The sequence below is a fragment of the Haplochromis burtoni genome, unplaced genomic scaffold (genome assembly GCF_018398535.1).
Source record: "Haplochromis burtoni strain Fernald_Lab_line unplaced genomic scaffold, NCSU_Asbu1 Contig_3, whole genome shotgun sequence".
NCBI lineage: Eukaryota > Metazoa > Chordata > Actinopteri > Cichliformes > Cichlidae > Haplochromis > Haplochromis burtoni.
The window spans coordinates 5,822,545-5,842,078 of NW_024582364.1; the positions used below are offsets into that span (position 1 = coordinate 5,822,545).

At 38.5% G+C, this 19,534-nt stretch overlaps 1 protein-coding gene across 1 annotated transcript in view; it reads left to right on the forward strand.

Annotated features, from left to right (window-relative positions):
- b4galt2 (UDP-Gal:betaGlcNAc beta 1,4- galactosyltransferase, polypeptide 2) overlaps window positions 1-19,534 on the forward strand; it is a 212,861-nt gene that overhangs the window by 153,758 nt on the left and 39,569 nt on the right. The window contains exon 5 of the mRNA XM_005912500.3: window positions 13,370-13,557. Within this exon, the coding sequence (XP_005912562.1) occupies window positions 13,370-13,557 (188 nt within the window). The remainder of the gene's footprint in view (window positions 1-13,369; window positions 13,558-19,534) is intronic.

The window sequence follows — 19,534 nt, forward strand, 5'->3', positions numbered from 1 at the left end:
TCCATTAGATTCCAAAGATGATCTGTTGGATTGAGATCTGGTATCCATGGATACTCATTGTCATGTTCAAGTAACCAGTTGGAGATTTTTGGGGCTTTGTGACCATGTTGCGTTATCCTGCTGGAAACAGCCATTAGAAAATGGACATACTGCTCACTACAGGATTGACATGGTAAATGGACAATAGGTAGGCTGTGGCATTTAAATAATGCTCAACTGGTACAAAAGGGCCAGGGTGTGCCAAGAAAATATCCTAAACACTGATACACCAGCACCAGCAGCCTCAACTGTCATAGCTTAGTACAGCAGGATGAAACCATGTGTTTTTTAGATTTCGAATCTTGTAACACAGGTTGAGACTGATCTAACCACTCAGTTCACACTTGAGTCTGTGTGAACTGTAGCCTCAGTTTCTTGTTCTTAGCAGTGGCACCCGGTGTGGCCTTCTGCCTCCGAAGGCCATCCGCTTTAAGGAAAATCCCAGTAGTTTCTGAAACACTCAGACCAGCCTGTCTGTCACTATCAACCATGCCACATTAAAAGTCACTTAAATGACCTTTCTTCCCTGTGCTGGTATTGAGCAGTTCATCTTGCCACATGCCTGAATGCATTGCTGCCATATGACTGGATGATTGAGTAGGTTGAGTATGTATAACTAATAAAGTGGCTAGTGAGTGTAGTAATTTGGATTGTCTAACAGCATGTTTTTACTGCAAATTTACAAAAAGTGTTTGTAGTGTGAGGACTAACAAGTGTGTTTGGCCTTTGTAACATTTTTAAGCTAATTAATTTTTCCAAAAATACAAAAAAAGATGAGTAAGCTCATGCTCATGCATTTTATTCCAGCATCATCATCACCCCTGTCTTGAAATAGCAATAAATAATAACAATGTTAACTTTTTTTTTTTTTTACATCAAAGCAAGTCAATGTTCTTTTGTACACTTGCACTGTTTTATATATATATAAAAATCAAACACACACACACAGGAAAACCTGATCATGTTCAGCTAAATCTCCATTAAGTGAGATGAAATGAATTCTCTGTACATCTCCTGTGCTTGCTCTTTCCCGGCACTGGTCGACTGGCCAAATAATAGGACACGAGTCCCCACCTCCGCGTCTCCAAAGGAGCCTGAAATCCTGTCACACTCACTTGCGTGCACATAGACACTCACAGGTTGTGCATGGACTTACACACACGTACCATTCAGAAACACCCACGTTAGGTCTGACGATCTGCTGACAGACATCCAGGCAGAGCACTGATTGTACCTTAATCCCTCTCCATGGCAACAACAATAGGTGCGTGTGCAATGACCAGGCCTAGGAGAAAGTTACAGTATATATTTGTCTTAATCACATACGCACACACGTTCTCTCTCTCTCTTTCATAGATGCAGCGGCACTGGATTTATCTGGTGATACTCAGATATGGCTGATAGGGTTAATTGGTTTTCCGAGGGCATGTAGGGGGAGAATGGCTGACACTGACCAGATTACTGCAGACACACCAGGGAAGACCTGCCAGAGACAGACAGAGCAAGGAGCCCGAGAAGAGCAGAGAGAAAATAAATGTAACTGATGACCCGAGAGCAGGAAGCGCAGGCAGTTGGAGAGGTGGAAGAAGATTTACCTTTCTCCCTTTAGAGCTCAGAAGTCAAATAGTGAATACAAGAGGCAGTGAAAGCTGTGAAGTTAAAGCAAAGTTTGAGGGCAAATAGAAGCTAAATTAGATTGGATATGGCAAATGTTAATTCCCTTAATTTCTTTTGTTGTTATTGTATTGCTATTTTATATTGTATTTTTCTAACTGAAGGGCCTGAAGGCTTTTTAAATTAATTATCCTGCCACTTTATCTGAAACCATAATTTCACGCTATATTGCATTGAGTTTGGATGCAAAGTGTTTGAATTATATTGCCAGAGGTGTGGACTCGAGTCACATGACTTGGACTCGAGTCAGACTTGAGTCATTAATTTTATGACTTTAGACTTGACTTGAAAAAATGTTCTAAGACTTGTGACTTGACTTGGACTTTTACACCAATGACCTGGGACTTGAATCGGACTTGAACCGGTTTACTTGAAAAGACTTGATATTTCACCCCAAATATAAAATTTAACATGCATATTATATAGAAAGTGTGCACCATTAATTCAATTCATTCATTTATTCAAACCACACTCCGTACGTATGTGTGCGTGAGCTGTAGCACAGCCAATCAAATTAACCAGATTTAAAAAAAAAAAAAAAACGCTCAAAAATGCTGCAAGGAGTTATTTTTTTCAGGTACATAAACTATGAAGTAGTCAACAAAAAACCGAAATGCAATATGCAAAACATGCAAGAAGAGAATCACAGACAGAGATGGAACAACTTCCAACTTTCTCCGACAGTTGAAGTTGCATAAAGAACGTAGGTGGTGCTTCTCTCTTGCTACGATGAGATCATGACTTCATCTAACAAGCAAATGTTGTCCAGGCTACGTTGGTGATACAGTTTTTTTTAATGTGTATGATATTTTTGTCATGCGATTTTAAAGCCGGTCCTACAAGCGCATCCAAGAATAACATGCAGCTTATCTCAGAACTGTCAGTGAAAATTATTCTTGGAGCTAGGTTTAATTGATCTGCATTTTATAGAGGTGCAATTTCACAATTTGTGTATATTTTCTAAGTTCACTATTTTGTCATGTGTTGAGAAAAACACAGATTTTAAAATTACATGGTCTAATATTTACATTTAGCATAACTGCAACATGCTTCTTTCGGTTTTTGTTTTTTTTTAAAGACTCGAAAGGACTTGAAATTCAAAGTTTCAGACTTGTTACTTTACTCGGACTTTTACACCAGTGACTTGAGACTCGACTCTCACTTGCCTGACATTACTTGAGAGTTGACTTGTGACTTGAGGATAAAGACTTGAGACTTACTTGAGACTTGCAAAACAATGACTTGGTCCCACCTCTGTATATTGCATCACTTAACTAAACAACTTTTCCCCATTAAAGGTGAATATCACTGATTTTATACTTTTTGGAGAATATTATGTGTTAATATAAATATAATACAGAAGTTAGATTTGACCGCAGTCGTGCAGATCTAGAGTCCAGTCTGCAACCGCTTTGTAACCACCAGTCTCTAGGGAAGAATGTGATTCCCCAACCAGCTGGCAAGTGGTTGCTGGAAGTTGTTAGTTGGCATTGGTTGCAAACAGGTATGTTGTTTTGCACCACCAATTGCAAACACTCACCAACTACTTGCCAAGTGGTGGTTGAACTGTGAAAGTGCAATGCGAACCCGAAACGAAGACCATTCACCTTCAAAGTTAACGCTGTGGCTTTAGAAATATGTTGGTTGCATTTTGAAAGGCATCACTTTTACTTTGATATTCTCGGTTTTCCAGTTTGCATCGCATTTCTTTCGCGTTTCCCTACCTCTTTGTGGTTAGTTAGCGAGTGCTTCCAGACAGTTGAACATCGTCCATGCAAACTACAGGTGATTGTGGCAGCCTGCTAGCAACCAAAGCACTCACAAAGAAATGTGTGGTGCAGCACCATGTCCCTCTCTTAGACCGGCCAGCAACTTCTCCCTACCAAACTGATTGGGAAATACACATTTTTCCTTAGCAACTGGTAGTTGCCATGAGGTCGCCAAGCTGTCTCCAGACCTGTGTGACTGAGGCTTTAGCTGACTTCTTTTACCTACCCCTTATCAGTTTATAAGACTAATACTTCAACATTATAACTGTTATTAGTGTAACGTGCTATATGGTAAATGTCAGTTTACCATATATAGCAAGCATAAATTCACAATATGAAAAACATATTTCTGCTTTGCTGCATCTTTTAAATGGGCTGCAATGCTCTTTGAAGGTTCATTAACTGGTTGCTCTGGATTTTTTGGATCTGGTCATGTGATTCTTACCAGCAGGAGTTTGGAGATCGCCCAGTTGCTGTTTCATGTTGAAACTCCATCTACTTCCCCACCCACTGGTTCCAGGGTGGGCATTGCTGGCTAATGTTGTCTATTACCATCCTTGGTGCTTAGCTATTGAGATTTTATTGCATGTCATTCCCAGTTCCACTCTTGCTCCATTTCCTGCTGTCACACTATTAAAGAGAGGAAAAGTTCTTCCACAAACTTTTTTTGAAAACATACATTTAAATTGAATAAAAAAAAATTATTATAATTAAGGGTCATGTTATGTATTTATGTTAAAAAAAATATCAGACTCATATTATTCTTAGTGTATCAGCAGCTTTTTGACTGTTCAGCAGATAATGTCCTTATACATAAGAATAATTTACATTAACAGATTAATTTGATGACCCATGACAGCTATATACAGCTTCAACAAGTCATTCAGTTGTTAATGTAAGGTAAAAAATTAAACACTTATAAAATGACAGTAGGAACTCCCACAGAGGGGAAAAGATGGGGGACATCACCGAGACCGTGAAAACTGACTGTATGAGTGTTGTTGCTGGGCGAGAGTGGAAACAACTCTACTCTACCTCTGCCTCATGGACTGAAGTGGTTATAGTGTTGGTGGGTTTTATTCTAAACATGCTTTCGGAAAAAAGATTGCAAGTCCTTATTATTATTTCCCTTTAAAATGCTTTTCTTGATAAGGTGACATTTAGAAAATGACTTAGTGGATTAAAGGATTTAAGCTATGTCAGCAATAAATATCCAAGAGCTGCACCTTTAACTGTGTAATATTTACCTCTTTGAAAGGATGTAATGTTTTATATTTGTATAATTGAGCAGCAGGTTTTACAGACATGGTAGAGAAATTTATGGATCTTTAAAGTACTGTGAAATTTCTGAAAGCAGCAACAAGTTCCTCAACTGAACGATGATATTGGACGTCTGAAAAACGTATTCTACCCTTACTGAAGCTAAAAATGACTGCTGCCACATCAAAGGACTAGAAGTGTGTTAAGAATCAGGTGACTGTCATGAAGGAGTCTGACTTACTGAAAAGAATATGGTCTGTGATAAAATACAACAGGTTTTCATAATCTTAAATGTTAGAAAATGGTGTGTGAAGGCATTTCACTACACAGGGTGAAGGATTTTAGGTGTGGATCCTATGCACAAACATGTAGCATGTAGCCAAACTTGTCACGGCTGCAGCAGCAGTCGTATGGGGTTGAAGGAAAAAGGACCCAATCACAGGCTGATGATGCAATGAGTGAGCTTTATTTACCATCAAAATACAAAACAGAAACCAAAGCTAAGAACAAGAAAATCCTAACAAGAATTAACTTGAAACATAAGATAATAATCAAAACCCAAACCACTGAGTCCACAGGTTTAGGACCATGACAAAACTGGGATGATGTATGTAGCATGCTGATTGGTTAAAAGTGGCTTTGAACAGGAAAAGAAGTGACAGCTGAATTCATCACAAAGAAGGAGGAGCTAAAAAAACCAAACGTAAAAAAAGCAGCACGAGAAGCACAGACAGTGACTACAGGGGACATTTTTAACCCTGACACACAAACATACACACACATCAGCTACACGTCACGTACTTTCAGCGTGCACTAACCACAAATTGTATTAAGAGCTTGCACAAATGAACCGCAGGGTCATTTTCTGGCACAGTAGTCATGGAAGTAGAGATCACATTCGATGGGTGGCTACACGCGGATTTCTAACAAGCGGGACAACTCAGAAGTGTACTGAGCTTTCAAGACACCTGGGATATAGCGACATGAATTTTTTATCAGAACTCCGACACCAGTGGTTTCTCACAATGACTGTTTTCTTCGGGTTTCTTGAAGTGATAAATTATCGATTTCACAAAAGTTGACAAAGCGCCGCAGGTGCTGAAAATCTCATCACTAAAGATTTTGATGCAAAGCGGCTTTTAGAGGCATTGTTAAAAATTGCTGGAATGAATGTTTATCACTGTTGGTATTCCACATTGTTCCTTAAAGCATGTTTTGTTTTGCAATCATCCCCACCAGTCAGGACTGACTAGACACACAAATCCTGCCTGTCGCGCACACGGGAACACACACACACACACACACACATACACACACATTACAGGAAGCTGCCAACAACCACAACAGGAACCAGAGTTTCCTGCTGTCAGTCACTAAGCCTCCACAGTGAAGTGACTGGACACCTTGTCGCTAGATGATGAGTGTTTTCCTTTCAATTACCCCACCCATTTTTCCCGGAGGCAGCCAGTGATTTACCCCAGCGGTTCACTTTCCCAGCTGCTCCTTTGACTTCATCACAGTTACCAATCACACACCGTACAATAAGTAGCAGTCATCTCTGCAGAAGCTAGCTCGCCTTTAATCTAGTATATGTGAACATCCTGTGTCCAGTTTACAGTTTGAAACTTTACTTTCTTTTGGTTTATTTTCACCTTCTTGTGGCCTACATCTGTAAAGATGCTCTATTTTATAGTATTATCATCAAGTAACTAAAACCACTAAGGAGATTACTGAAGGTACTAAAATCGGTTTAAGAACTGTCCAACGCTTTATTAGTGGATAGTGGTGAGCCACCAACATCATCATCGAGTAAGAAATGTAGTCAACACAAATCTTGATTGACGAGAAAGAAAAGTTAAGATGTTGTTACAATTAAGGTTACCAAAAGTATCCACTTTTGGTAAGATATGCAGAAATCCAAATATGACAGGATATAAAAGGAAATTAATCCAAATAAATCTCGAGCAACAGTTTCAGAATGCAGTTTTCCATATTTACATTTCCACTCCACGTTTGACTGATTCAGTTCATTAGTTACATTTACACATTTAAATAAGTAATGAGTAAACACTGGCTCGTAAATGATGCTTCTAGTTATTTGTAAGTGAAGAGAGCATTTAAAAGTTTTGATTTTATAGCGATAGCTTCTCCTTGAGTGCACTTATTGCACATCACCATTGATCTGCCAGATTACTGTAATAATACACAAATGTCAGCACACAGCACTCTTTTGGCAATTACTCCACAATTACCAAACAGCGAATTAAAAAGCCTTTTGTATGTACACAGTTTACTAAACGGTGAAAAGCTTCCCTGCAAAACAAAATCTGTCACAGTGACCGCTACCTGCTTTGTTTTTAAGTTTATTTTGTAAAATACGGACGCAAGTGTCAGAAATAAGCACACATGCAAAACACAAACTTCAGTCAGGGTTAGTAGATGTTTTCAAGCATCCAGACAGATGAAATTCTATCTTGGGAACTTCTTGTTTACTTTTTTTTTTTTTTTCAATATTCCCTCCAAGTGTGAGCTGAAGAGGACTCAGCAAACTGAAGAAAACTATTTTTGTGGCACACATACTTGTCACACTTGTCAGTAAACTCATTTACACAAGGCTGAGGCTGCATGCCCGCATGCATATGCACACTGTATTATGTAGAGCCTGATCAAAAATTAATGGAGCAGAAATGTCCTTGAAAGTTAAAAGATGCCTATGAATTTGCAAATGAGAAGCCAAAAATTGCTCTCCGCTAAATTGGAGTACCCTTTCTGCATTTCACCCTGTAATTTGTTGATTTGTCAAATATTCACACATGAATGGTTTCGCTGTCCCCTGTGGGCCACTGTAGGCAAATTGTGGCTGAACAGTCCTTTCCAGTGCATTCTGCGTTAGAAAAAAAGACAGGTTTTGGTCAGAAAACAATAGCCTGAAGAGAAAACATGAAAATAAGGCCAGCAGTAGAGGAAAATACAGCATCAAGACAAAAAAACAAAAAAAAAAAAAAGAAACAATAAAAGCCCAAAAATGGAGCAGAAAGAGAATCTGCAGCATCTTTCTTCATATGTTGTCTAACCATTTTTTAAATTTTGAATATATGCAATAAAATACACCTTCTAGGTATCTGTTCTTACTTCAGACATGTAAAATCTGCACCTATCAATCCCACTGCCTCTGTTTACCTGCAATGCTTAAGTGCCCTGTCCACTGTAACATATGTCAGTTTTACTTATTTACATCCTTCTGCAAACTTGCTTATGGCATGAAGTGATTAGGGAAGACAGAGCACCATAAAGCGGAGTTGATGGGAGTTTCCCACACAGATGTCTTAATGAAAATAATAAACAGTGACCGCAATAATGCTTAATGAGGTTAGGAGCACACAAAGAGGGGTGGACTTTTTGTAAAGATATGAGCTGATCTGCTGGGAAAAGCGCAACAATGCCTGACAGCTCTTTGTGTTCTTTTGCACCTCTGTTTGAATCTCATGTAGTCTCCTAGAAAAAAATACCGGTGGTTACATTTTAAGAAAATTGCAGGTTCCAGCACAAAAAAGGGAGAATGTGTTTCTTAAATTTTAGCAGAAGCATATAATTTGAGAGAGACAGAAAAACTTAATTAAAACAAGCAAAAAAAACAAAACCACGGTATGAAACAAAACATGGCATGTATCATGATACATGACAAGCATGCAAAGAACTGGCAAATGTCCAAAATTTCCTAAACTTTGGGAAATAATTAATCCGTTTTTTTAAATTTTAAAACCCCTACTTTCATCTCTTCCAAACACTGATCCTGCCCATCTTCCCCTACGGCTCTGAAACCAAGACATTGACAAGTTTGAGGTGTTCTAAATGCATTGTCTACGACAAGTCCTTGGAGTTTCTATAAGTGATCACATGGGAAACAAAGTCACTGGAGACTGTTGCCACCAGCAACCAACTGGCAGTGACCAAATGCATCAACGTCAACTTCAATGGTTTGTGCACCAGGTCAACTACCACACTAATTACAGCGTGCTCATTGGCACGTCAAACAAAAATGCCAAAGAAAACATGGACCAAACAGACTGGGGACAACTTAAAGGGCCAACAATTTGATCTCGAGCAAGCTACAACCAATGCCACTGATCGAAAGTCTTTGAAGAATGTCACTTAGGGAGCTTTACATCCTGCGGACCTACAGTACACCACAGTCGACCACCTGGACCAGCTGCCAGCTTGGACCCAAAGAAGAAAAGAACATTTTAAAACTTCTGCATTAACATGAAAAAACTGTTTTGATTTATCTATCTTGTCTATGGTTTTCTATGCTTTAACTTAAGGATGTCAAATTGTGTCGACTGTGGTTACAAATTGAGAAATAAATTTAAAATGTAAACTTCTGATAAAACTCCACAAGGTTTATGAGAAACTATTAATCAATCAAAATCCATACAGCGTTACTGCCATGGGCTACAGACGGAAAAGTTACCAGCATCATTAAAGGGGAAAATGTTTGCCCCCTTAGACAGTCAGCGTGGACTCTGTGCGTGCCTTCTCAGTGGGAAATTTACATTGCAATGCACCAGCTATGCATGCGCCCAGGCAGCTGACATCAAGGCGATTTCAAGTATGACAGGAATGACTACTCGGCCATCAGGTCTCCAGCTGTCTGTGTATGTGTCAGCAACCAAATATAAAGGCTCGAGGCATGTGCGACTGCACTAAGTGAAGTTTTTCCCCTCAAAGCCAAGACAAGGAATTGGGACAAAATAGCGCCCTGTTTTTATGCAGAACTGCATTTTTCTTACATAGCTCTGAGAGATATTTGCAGACACTTGTGATTTTAAAATTAATGAACAAAAGAGTCACACTTTTATTATATCGTTTGGAGTTGCAGATGTCTTCTGCCAGTGTTGGTCTATGGGGAGAAATTGCTTTTTTCAGAGGAGGTTTGGAACTCGACGAGTCAACAGAGCGTTGGCGACTGTTAGGCACTCAGTGAGCCTGCTCTGTAACTTCACACAGTCTGCTGCTTCATAGTTGAGTTGCTGTGGTTCTTAAATGCTTCCGCTTTGTAATAATTCCACTTAGTTTGTGAATTTCTTCCCACTTGGATTTCTAACTTGTCACAATGGTGGGACTCAGTGAGCTCTTTAGATTGACCTGCTCTTTCACTAATGTTTGTTAAGGCAGACCATGTGGCCAGGTGCTTCATTTTATACACCTGTGGTAGTGGGATTAGTGTGGCCTAATATTATTTTCTATACAGGGTGTGGTTGGTTGTAATTTTTTAGCTAGCTCTCATACTATTAGTGAAATCAGTACTTGGAAAAAATGCACAACAGTTACACAGAGCACACAAACTGTTGTATTATCATCTGTATTCTTGTTTCCACTCTTTCCCCCTTCATCACCAGCCTCTGATCTGTCTGCTGTTTGTTCCTGGGTTGTATTTTGCTCTTCTGACCTTATACGATATGGTTCCGACCTAATAAACCCACTGTTGTTCAAAAACAGGCAGAAGCCCATTTTAGCTGATACTTGGAGCCCTGGTGGATTTGTGACAATATATTTTTTTGTGTGTTACCTGCACAGACGGATTATGCTTTCAAATCTCAGGTATTAGTGGGCTTACCACGGAGATTACGCTTTGTACTTGATTCACGTTCGGTTCGAACAGATAATGCACCGGCATAGAGACAAGAACGACAAAAAAATCGAAAACTGATCAGAAGTTTGGACAGACAGCAGATACATTAAGCATCTCAAAGATTCACCTTGCTGTCAAAAGTGGGTGGTTTTCTCTTTTGGCCAAGTATTGCGTGACTGCAGCAGATTTGTAACACTTTTTAATTTTTCTGCTACTTTGTGTACACTTGGGCATTAATCCAAAATTGGAAGGCCTTTTTATGACATGAATATGGAGTCTCATTAATATAAATTGATATTCTTGTCACATCTTGGAGACTTTGCATAAGGCTTCTTTAAAAGTCTCACATTTTTGTCAACTTGTTGCTATAATGTGTTTAGCTAAAGCGAATTACTTATTTTATAGGTGTGTCTGTTACAGTCATTGCTTTTTCTAGTTAATGCCAAAATTGCTATTACAGGCATAGCCCATCTCTTTAGCATCTTCAAATTGCTTGTCTGTTAGCCCAGATAATAGACACCAGCCTTAGGAGAGAAAATCCTCCAGTTTAGAGCCACAAAATTCAGGCAGTGATATTTGTCACTAAGCCATAATTAGGAAACAGTTTTTTGATATATGGTTGTAATTTCTAGGGCATAAGGTTAATTTTATCTCATCCCTCTGTCTCTCTCAGAAATTATATTGGATCTTTTGCTTCCTGCCTGTATCAGGTTTTTGCACTTATGGCAGATGAAGTTGCTGACCCAACTAGAGATGTAATTGTTGCAGTAAAGGCTGTACTTGCTCCTCTTAAGAAAAAAAGGGCTCGAGGCAATTTGCTCTAAAATATATGTACTAGTTGTAAACAGAGTGTAAGGTAAAGGTTTCCCGAGGGGGAACCATCTTTATGACTCGGTCTCGTACACCAGTTACTGACAAAACAAATGGTTTGGATTTATATTTCCCCTTTTTGATGGCACATTTCTGTCTCCACTCCTTGACTCTTCTTCTTCACTGTAGTTCTCATGAAAGCTGCAAAAGAAAATAAATAAATAAATCCAAAGCATTCTCGAGGTTGATGGACTGCCAAAGTGTCAAACAGTCTCAGGTTGCAGTAACTTCTCTTCTTGCTTGCTGACCTCCCTGCTGCTAGACAAGGGCTTGGACTTTACCAAGCTGTTGCAGAAGGGTTCTGCTGAGAGAGATATACAGTACCCTCTACACTATTGAACTGTCATATATATTAACCTCAACTAACTCACGCCGGCATGCTGCTGGGTAAGAATTTATCTTAGCCAAAGTGTAGAACCTGGGCCATGGATGTCTGAAAAATAAATGCACTTCACTGCAGCAGCAGGGTCTCTTAAGGTCAGCGAACACATCACTTCATTCTGTTTGTAGCATTAAATTCAGACGAACACTGCAGACACTAAATATTGATGTTTAGTGATGCTCTCAGCATTACATGTTTTGATGAAAGGAAAAGAAAATTTCAGAAAGTGTTAAGAAATCAGGAAAAGTTGCACAAAAAAAGTAGTTGATTGATCAACTGAATGGTCAGATTTATCTCTGAAGTATTGTGTCAGGTTTTTGCTAGATTTTTTCCTTTTTCCTAAAGACATGACTTTCAGATAATTAGTTTCCTGCAAATAGCTTTTAGGGTTGTCACTTGTCCTTTGTCCTCCCCTTTTCCAGTGTCCTCAAACTGTTTGAAGGACACACTGAACACCATGCAGAGATATTCCAGATTTTTGGCTAATAGTTAAAAATAAACTTTCTGGTACAAAAATATTATTTCATGTTTGTCAAACCATTGTATTTGGCTTTTTTTCATAAATTCAGCTAAAGAAATGTGAACAAATATGCATGAGAGTGAAAAAGCAACCGATGTCTAAGGAAAAATGTTAAAAATAACTTTAAAAGTGCCTCAGAAAACCTGGAAAACTGTTGCACAAGACCAGTTTAAAACAACATATATGGCTCCTTGGAAGCAAAATATAAAGAATGGAATGACTCGGGACTTTTGCACAGTACTGCATTTTGATACATATGTTGCCAGTTTTCTCTTGTGTGTTGTTTTGAGCTTCACTTCCTCCCCCGTCTCATTCTCTTCCCCGGTCATCACTTGACTATAAAAAGCCCTGGTTTGTGGCAGTGTTACTTCCTGTCTTGTTCCAGTTTATATTCTTTTCTGTAAAGTCCCTTTTGTCCCAGACTTTTAGGTTACTTCTGCTCCTTACATCTTTGGGCTTTGTTTTTGGAGATCAGTTATTAAAGCTCGCGTTTTGTCGTGAACTATGCTTTCAACTTTCATCATATATAGTATAATATATAGCTATAGTGTATATATTATATATATATATACTGTATATTATATATATATATATATAATAATATATATATATATATATATAATATAATAATATATAATATATATATATATAATGGTATTATAATATATATATTATTTAGTTATATATATATAATATAAAATATAAATATATATATATAATAATATATATAAATATGGCTAACGAAGTTATCTTTTATCACAGATGCGTTTCGCTGGTTCAGGCAAATTATCTTTCCTTGGGGTCAATAAACACATCAGGTCATAGTGGATTAATAGAAGAAAAACACCTTTGATTTGAGCCTGACCTCATTTGCTACAGCCTGACTCATTCTCTCTTTGTTTATGATAAAAGTGCCTGTAGCAGTTGTACATTCAGATGTTGTTTTCATTCGTATAACATGTGAAAGACCAGATTTATAACTTCAGGGGCCTCTACTCCCACTTTAATATTGTTTTATAATACTGAAGAAAAATGAAAATGTCTTATTTTATATACGGTCTTCTTTTTGTTTCTCATTTCTATGACACGGTCATTTTAATAATGTACATTTGATCAGAAATTCACTGCCTGTTTTCCTGACATCGCATATCTTTGTATCCTTACGTGCTCAAAGTTTTTAGGTTTGTGTCTTGATGTCAAATTCTCCTTTGTGTGTCTTGCAGTTGGGCGAGGACACTTTCAACCGCGCTAAGTTGTTGAACGTTGGTTACACGGAGGCTTTGAAGGATGCAGAATATGACTGCTTCATCTTCAGTGACGTTGACCTGATCCCGATGGACGACCGCAACCTCTACCACTGCTACGACCAGCCGAGACATTTTGCCATCGCCATGGACAAGTTTGGCTTCAGGTGATGGAATGAGATCCAGTTTCACCACTCGTTTGTCTGAAACACTGACAGCCCACACATGGTTTTATTTGTCTGGTGGACTCTATACATGTCTTGCCAACTCCAATTATTGTTGTACATCATTCTTCTATGCTGTAAATACATTGAATTTAAATCTGCTAGTTCCTGCCTAACTGAATTTCCCCTACAGCCTTTGTTCTGACAGACAATCGTGAAAGAACAGTCTTTAATTTGAGTAAATCTCATTATACTTTGAATCCCTTGTCTGCAGCCTTAATTAGTATGAAAACTCACCACAGTTCACTGCTGCCAAGTTTGATCAGTTCGTACTAACAAGAGCACATGTTTCAGAGTGTAACTAACGAGTTTGGACTACAGCAAGTGAAGAGACCTTTGGTAACTGTGAAGCCTTTGTGCAAACTGAATTAGCTGGATGAGCCTATTATCAAATGTTATTACTGTTTCATTGCTGCTGTCTTATTTGCCATCGTTACTTTTAATTGAGTCATAATAAACAAAATATACGTGCTAAAGAATTGTTAGATTTTAGAAAAATATTTTCCTCATGATAAATTAATAATTTAGTCTCAATTCCAAACTTATTGGGGTATAGATTTTTTGCTTAGACTGCTCTTGTCTAATCACACAATTAATATTTTTGGTTTTTGGTGTTTCTGTTACATAAAATAAGGAAATTATCAATGATTATCATTCAGTGATAATAAAATCTAATCGGTATCTTATAGAACTTTATGATAATGCAGAGATAAAACAATCATCAGGTATTGTAGGATGAGGACCCAAATGCAGACTCCAAGACAACAACATAGTCCCAACAAAAAAAACTCAGCTAACTCAAATAAGCCCAGGAAGTCAAAGAGTGAGGACACATGGGAAGTTTAACAGACTCTGTGGCAAAGACTTGGAGGAAAGACATGGCTATTTATGCACATAAGGTTTTCAGGGAAATGGAGACACAACAGACTCGCATTGAAACCAACAAAAAAACCTTTCAGATAAAAAAGGTAATATTTAAAGGTGTATGTTTAAGTAAAGGTTTATACTCTAAATAGGTTCATGTATTTCCTTAGCAGTTTATTCAACTTCAGCTCCAGTTACGCAGGTCTTTAACTGGTCTGGTCTGAAACCATAGACAACCACAGGTCACTAGACAAAAAGGTGTATTTCATGACTGGCTGGTGAGTGGCTGCTGAAGGTTGTTGGCACTACCTACATGTAGGTGAAATTCATTGCTCAAGGTTTAAAGTGTTGTGCTGAAAACGTCTTGCGATTGCTTTGCTCACTAACAGATTGTTGTGGTCACCTACCCTGTGTACTTTGCAATCATTATCCCACTGCTTGCCAAGCGGTAGACAACCTGTGAGACACAAAGGAGAAAAAGAAAGAGTTCACCTTCAAACTAACACATTTCAGAATATGTAAGTTTTACTTTGAAGGCAAATACTCTGAAAAAGTGCATTGCACAAGTTTCACTATCATATGTAGAATAGTTGACAAGTGTTTGCAGATAAGTTGGTGTCTTCCATGCAAACTCCTTCCTACATTGCTGGAGGATAGGAAAGGGGGAAAGAAATATGAAGGAAAAGAAAAACAAAGAGGAAGAGGGACAGTGAGAAAGGGCACTTAAAAATAGTGTGCAAACTCCTGGAAACTATTGTAGGCTGCTTGCAACCAATGCAATCAGCTCCCAAAAACTGCCAGCAATCTGTAGCAACTACTTGCTAACCAGTTGGAGAACATACATTTACCATAGTTATCAAAGGTTAACAGGGGTGCAAACAAGTCTGTAGGCCTGTGTGACTAGGGCCTTTGTGTTTTGGGGGGACTGGAGCCAGCTGTCATAAGGCAGAACGCAGGTAAACCTAGGACAGGTCACTTGCTCAGTTAGAATTACTGAATAATCCAACCGATGTGTTTCATTGGGCTCTACGTTTCTAATTTCTAATGCAGGATAACCCAAAGAGGTCCAGAGCCCTGAATGGCTGGGTCCTGTCTAAGCATCTTTTTGCATAATGACACCACACCTACCCTCAATTATCTAAAAGCACTGGAAGTATTGATGAATACTCTAAACATGGCCAGTGATGTGACCTGGCCATCCAAAAGCTGTCAGTCCACAAGAGTTATCCTACTGAAAACCCTCAGGGGCTCCTGCAGGTCCCTGATATAGTGCTCAATAAGCTAATGCTATCTGGCAACAAATACAATGCAGGTGGTAAGGAGGGCTGAAGCTTACATTTCTTAATAGCAATTAATCAGTAAAGACTTAAAATGGTTTCATCAGGTTTTTTGGCTCCTCTGAAATAAAGAAAAGGGCATACAGTGAAAGGACAGCCTGGAGGTGAGAGTGACTGGAAGGTCAGAGAATTGATTGTGGTTAATTACTTATGTTAAAATGAGATCGTTGAAGAAAACTGATTCCAAGGTCAGCGTGGTCTGAATCAGCCTATCAACTCATTTGTTCAGTACTTCAAATTTAAGCATGTAAAAAGTTCATAAACTTCTAAGCTGTGCAAGAAAAAAATGCAGCAGACTCCAGTGACTTTTGAGCACATTTTTAAAGTGAGTACCTTTCAGTATTTTGGCCCCGTCGTTTTATGAAGGCAACTTCAGTCATTTCAAAATGTAAAAGGAGCAGACGTTTCTGATAAATGGTGGAAATGGTAAAAACACTAACAGTGAAAGTCAGGTCACATTAAGTGCTGCTCCATTACCTTAGCACCTCAAAACACCAAACAGCTCTCTGAGCAGAGTGTGTCACCTTGAAGTCCATTTCATAACTCTGACTTTTTCAAAAGTATTGCACAAATTATGTGCTAGAGCTTCAAGAAAAAGGTTCAGAGGTTCTTTAAGCTTTTTCATATTTCTACATAACATGACCTGACATATCAGAGTTTCACTAAATTCTTTAGGTAGAAAAAGAGAACCTGATTTAACAAATTTAAAAGTATGTATAACACTTTTATGTGAACCTGTGCTTTTTATATCGGATCAAAACTGCAAGCCTTTATTAAGGTTGATTAAATGCAAAACAGTAAATTCAGAAAAAGACGCAAACAAAGTCCAAAAGAAATACAGAACACAAGGCATTCAAGGAATAACTTAGGTTGCCAGACAGGAACAGACTACAAAAACAAATACACAGTATAACACAACCATGAACTGAGGCCTGAAATACAGACATGAGGTAATCAGGGGACACAGGCAGTGATGATGAGACACAGCTGAAACTTTCTTGTCTCTAAACAAAACAAAGAAGTAAAACTAAGTATAAGAGAGAAATTACTTACAGAAAGGGAATAACTGAAAACACAGAATATAGAAAACTTGACACAAGACAGGGAACAAGAGCTCATAGAAGACAGACTGTAACCAAGACTCAAAGCCTAATGGGAACTGATCGCACACGATACAGGGAAATACTGGAATAATCAATGCCTAGAAATAAGAAACCGTAAATGCTAGTGAATAAAAGGAAAGAAAAGCCTGAGGAACGGCTAAACTCAACTACAAATAGCAAGGGCAGCTAAGCACTAGAGGTAAATGCTAAGGAAAACAACGAGATACATTATAAGAAATAAGCTTACAAGGAATCAAACAGAATATATTTAATAAAAACTCCAAAAACCCTGGACCATGACACAGGTGCCGTTTCCTCACATGAAGTGTGGGATGTCACTTCACTATCTCTTGAAATTAATTGCTGTTATAATTCCAAATTAATTTCTAATTAATTTCCCTTTGATGAGCAGTGGCTTTCTCGTTTAGCTCTCCATTTTTTTATTTTTTTATTTTTTATTTTTGTTTATTTTATTTTCACTTGCTGTCCCGCATTCAGCAAGCTCTTCATTTTTAAAGCTGGTGGACTCATGAATTGTAAGACAGCCCTTTAATTACTTAAAAATTACCCTGGGTTTCTTAGTGACATTGCAGATTATTATTATACACCTTGCCTGTGGGGTCTTTGCTGGTTGACCCTCCTGTGTCGGGTTTTTCAGATTCATTCATTTGCAAAAAGTTTGTCTGATTGTAGATCGGTGGATTCCAAACACCTTTTAGATAGTTTTGTAAACTTCCCCAGGTTCCTGAGCATTAACAGCTCTTTTTAGGTGGCCTCATTTGCACCATTCACGCTCAGGTGTCATAATAGATCTGTATTTCACAAGCATCTGATTGCCTTTCCATAGATGAAAACACTGTTTTTGTTTTCAAATTAATGCCGATTCCAAAGTTTATAGTTTCCCCCATACAGATGAGCAATATTGGGTCTACTGACTTCATCCAAGAAAATATTTATTTATTTAAATTTTAGTTGTTCTTGGTTTCACCTCATTGGATGACGTTTTAGTTTATATTTATGCAGAAATATGGAAAACCTCACAAACCTTTTTTTGTGGATGGGAACATTGTGAATGTGGTCCAGTATATTTAAATAAACTACAATTATGCTTGTTTATTTAAATGCGCTGATCTAATCCTGAAGGTTTATTAGCACACTTATTTCATGACAACTTCACACATTCAAGCTATTTGAACATTAGTTTTACAACTTTAATATTTCTCCCTAACATTAATTAGTAATTACTGAATAATGAACTCGGATGCACAGTGGTACACAGCACAACAAGGGGCTCCTGGGTTTGAATTAATTGGACGGTTGAGCCCTTCTCTGTACGGAGTTGCATGTTTTGTGTGGGATTACTGCTCCCACAGTGTAAAGACATGCATGCTCAGTTAATTGGTGGCTCTAAATTGGCTGTAGATGTGTATATGAGCATGAACTGTTGTCTTTCTGTCTGCTTTAGCTTGAAATGGGGTACACACTGGACAAGCTACCATCTTTTATCCTACGAGAGCTGAAATAGGCTTTTGTACCCTTTTAACCTGAAGTGGTTGAGAAAATGTATGAATGGGTTTTTTGCGTGATGAGAAAACTTTCAGAAACTTTAATCTACAATTTTTCATTTTGAACTTTGCTTAAACCACTTCTCCCAGAGTATTAAAAGACTAGTTTATAATGAACTTGGCTTCATGGATATGTTGTATAAGGATTCAGGAGACTGACTGCCTGCCTCTCAGTGTAATGTAGAGAGCCCGAGTGCTGCGGATCAGAGCCAGAAGAAGCTCAGGTCAGGCAAGGAGTCTGGAGTTTTTGAAGTAATTAGAAAAACATTTATGGCCTTTTGAGAGAATCGCCTTGACTGAGCTCTGATTACTGATGTGTGTTTCTGCATGTTTTCATGTCACAGTCCCAGAGTCATTGGTACGCGGACGTGTTTACTGCCACTGAAGAGGAATTAATCTCGTTCATTTACAATGTCATTTTCCCGTCGGCACTCATTAGGCTTGCTAATGCTAACACAACCAGCAGCACTGTGCGACCGACCGGGCCCGACACGATCAGCTGGTGTTTTTCTTCTGGGGTGACAGCTGCTACCGTTTATGGGTGTCAGCATACGCCAAAGTCGTACCTTTGTCGCCGTGGTCAGTGAGGAGCTGAACAGAAAATGCTGTGTTGGCAAGAATCTATGCGATTATGTGTAAAGATCAAAGTAGGAGATTCCAAAGCAGAAGTGATGAGAGCCACTACAGGGTGAGGTATGGAAGAGGAAGGGGAGCGTATGGACTGGAAATAAGATGAGTGATTATGATGGAAGTAGGGAAGCCATACCGACTGGAGTCTGCTGATGGTATCGTGTGAAGTTGTCGGTTCAGTGTAATTTAAAAAAGAATTGGCAGAACTGTCCCCAGAGTTTTGTTGTCTTTGTAGGAAGATTTAATAAAAACTTCACTCCCCCAAACAAAACATGCAGTTCGGCTCTCGCTCACTCTGAATTTTTTGCTTTTCTTTTTCTTTTCCCTCAGCATGTGTCCTTTTTAAGCACACACACACCTGACCATATTGTTGCTGGGACAACTTGTGTTGAAACATACGGTCTCATTAGTTTTCACTTGT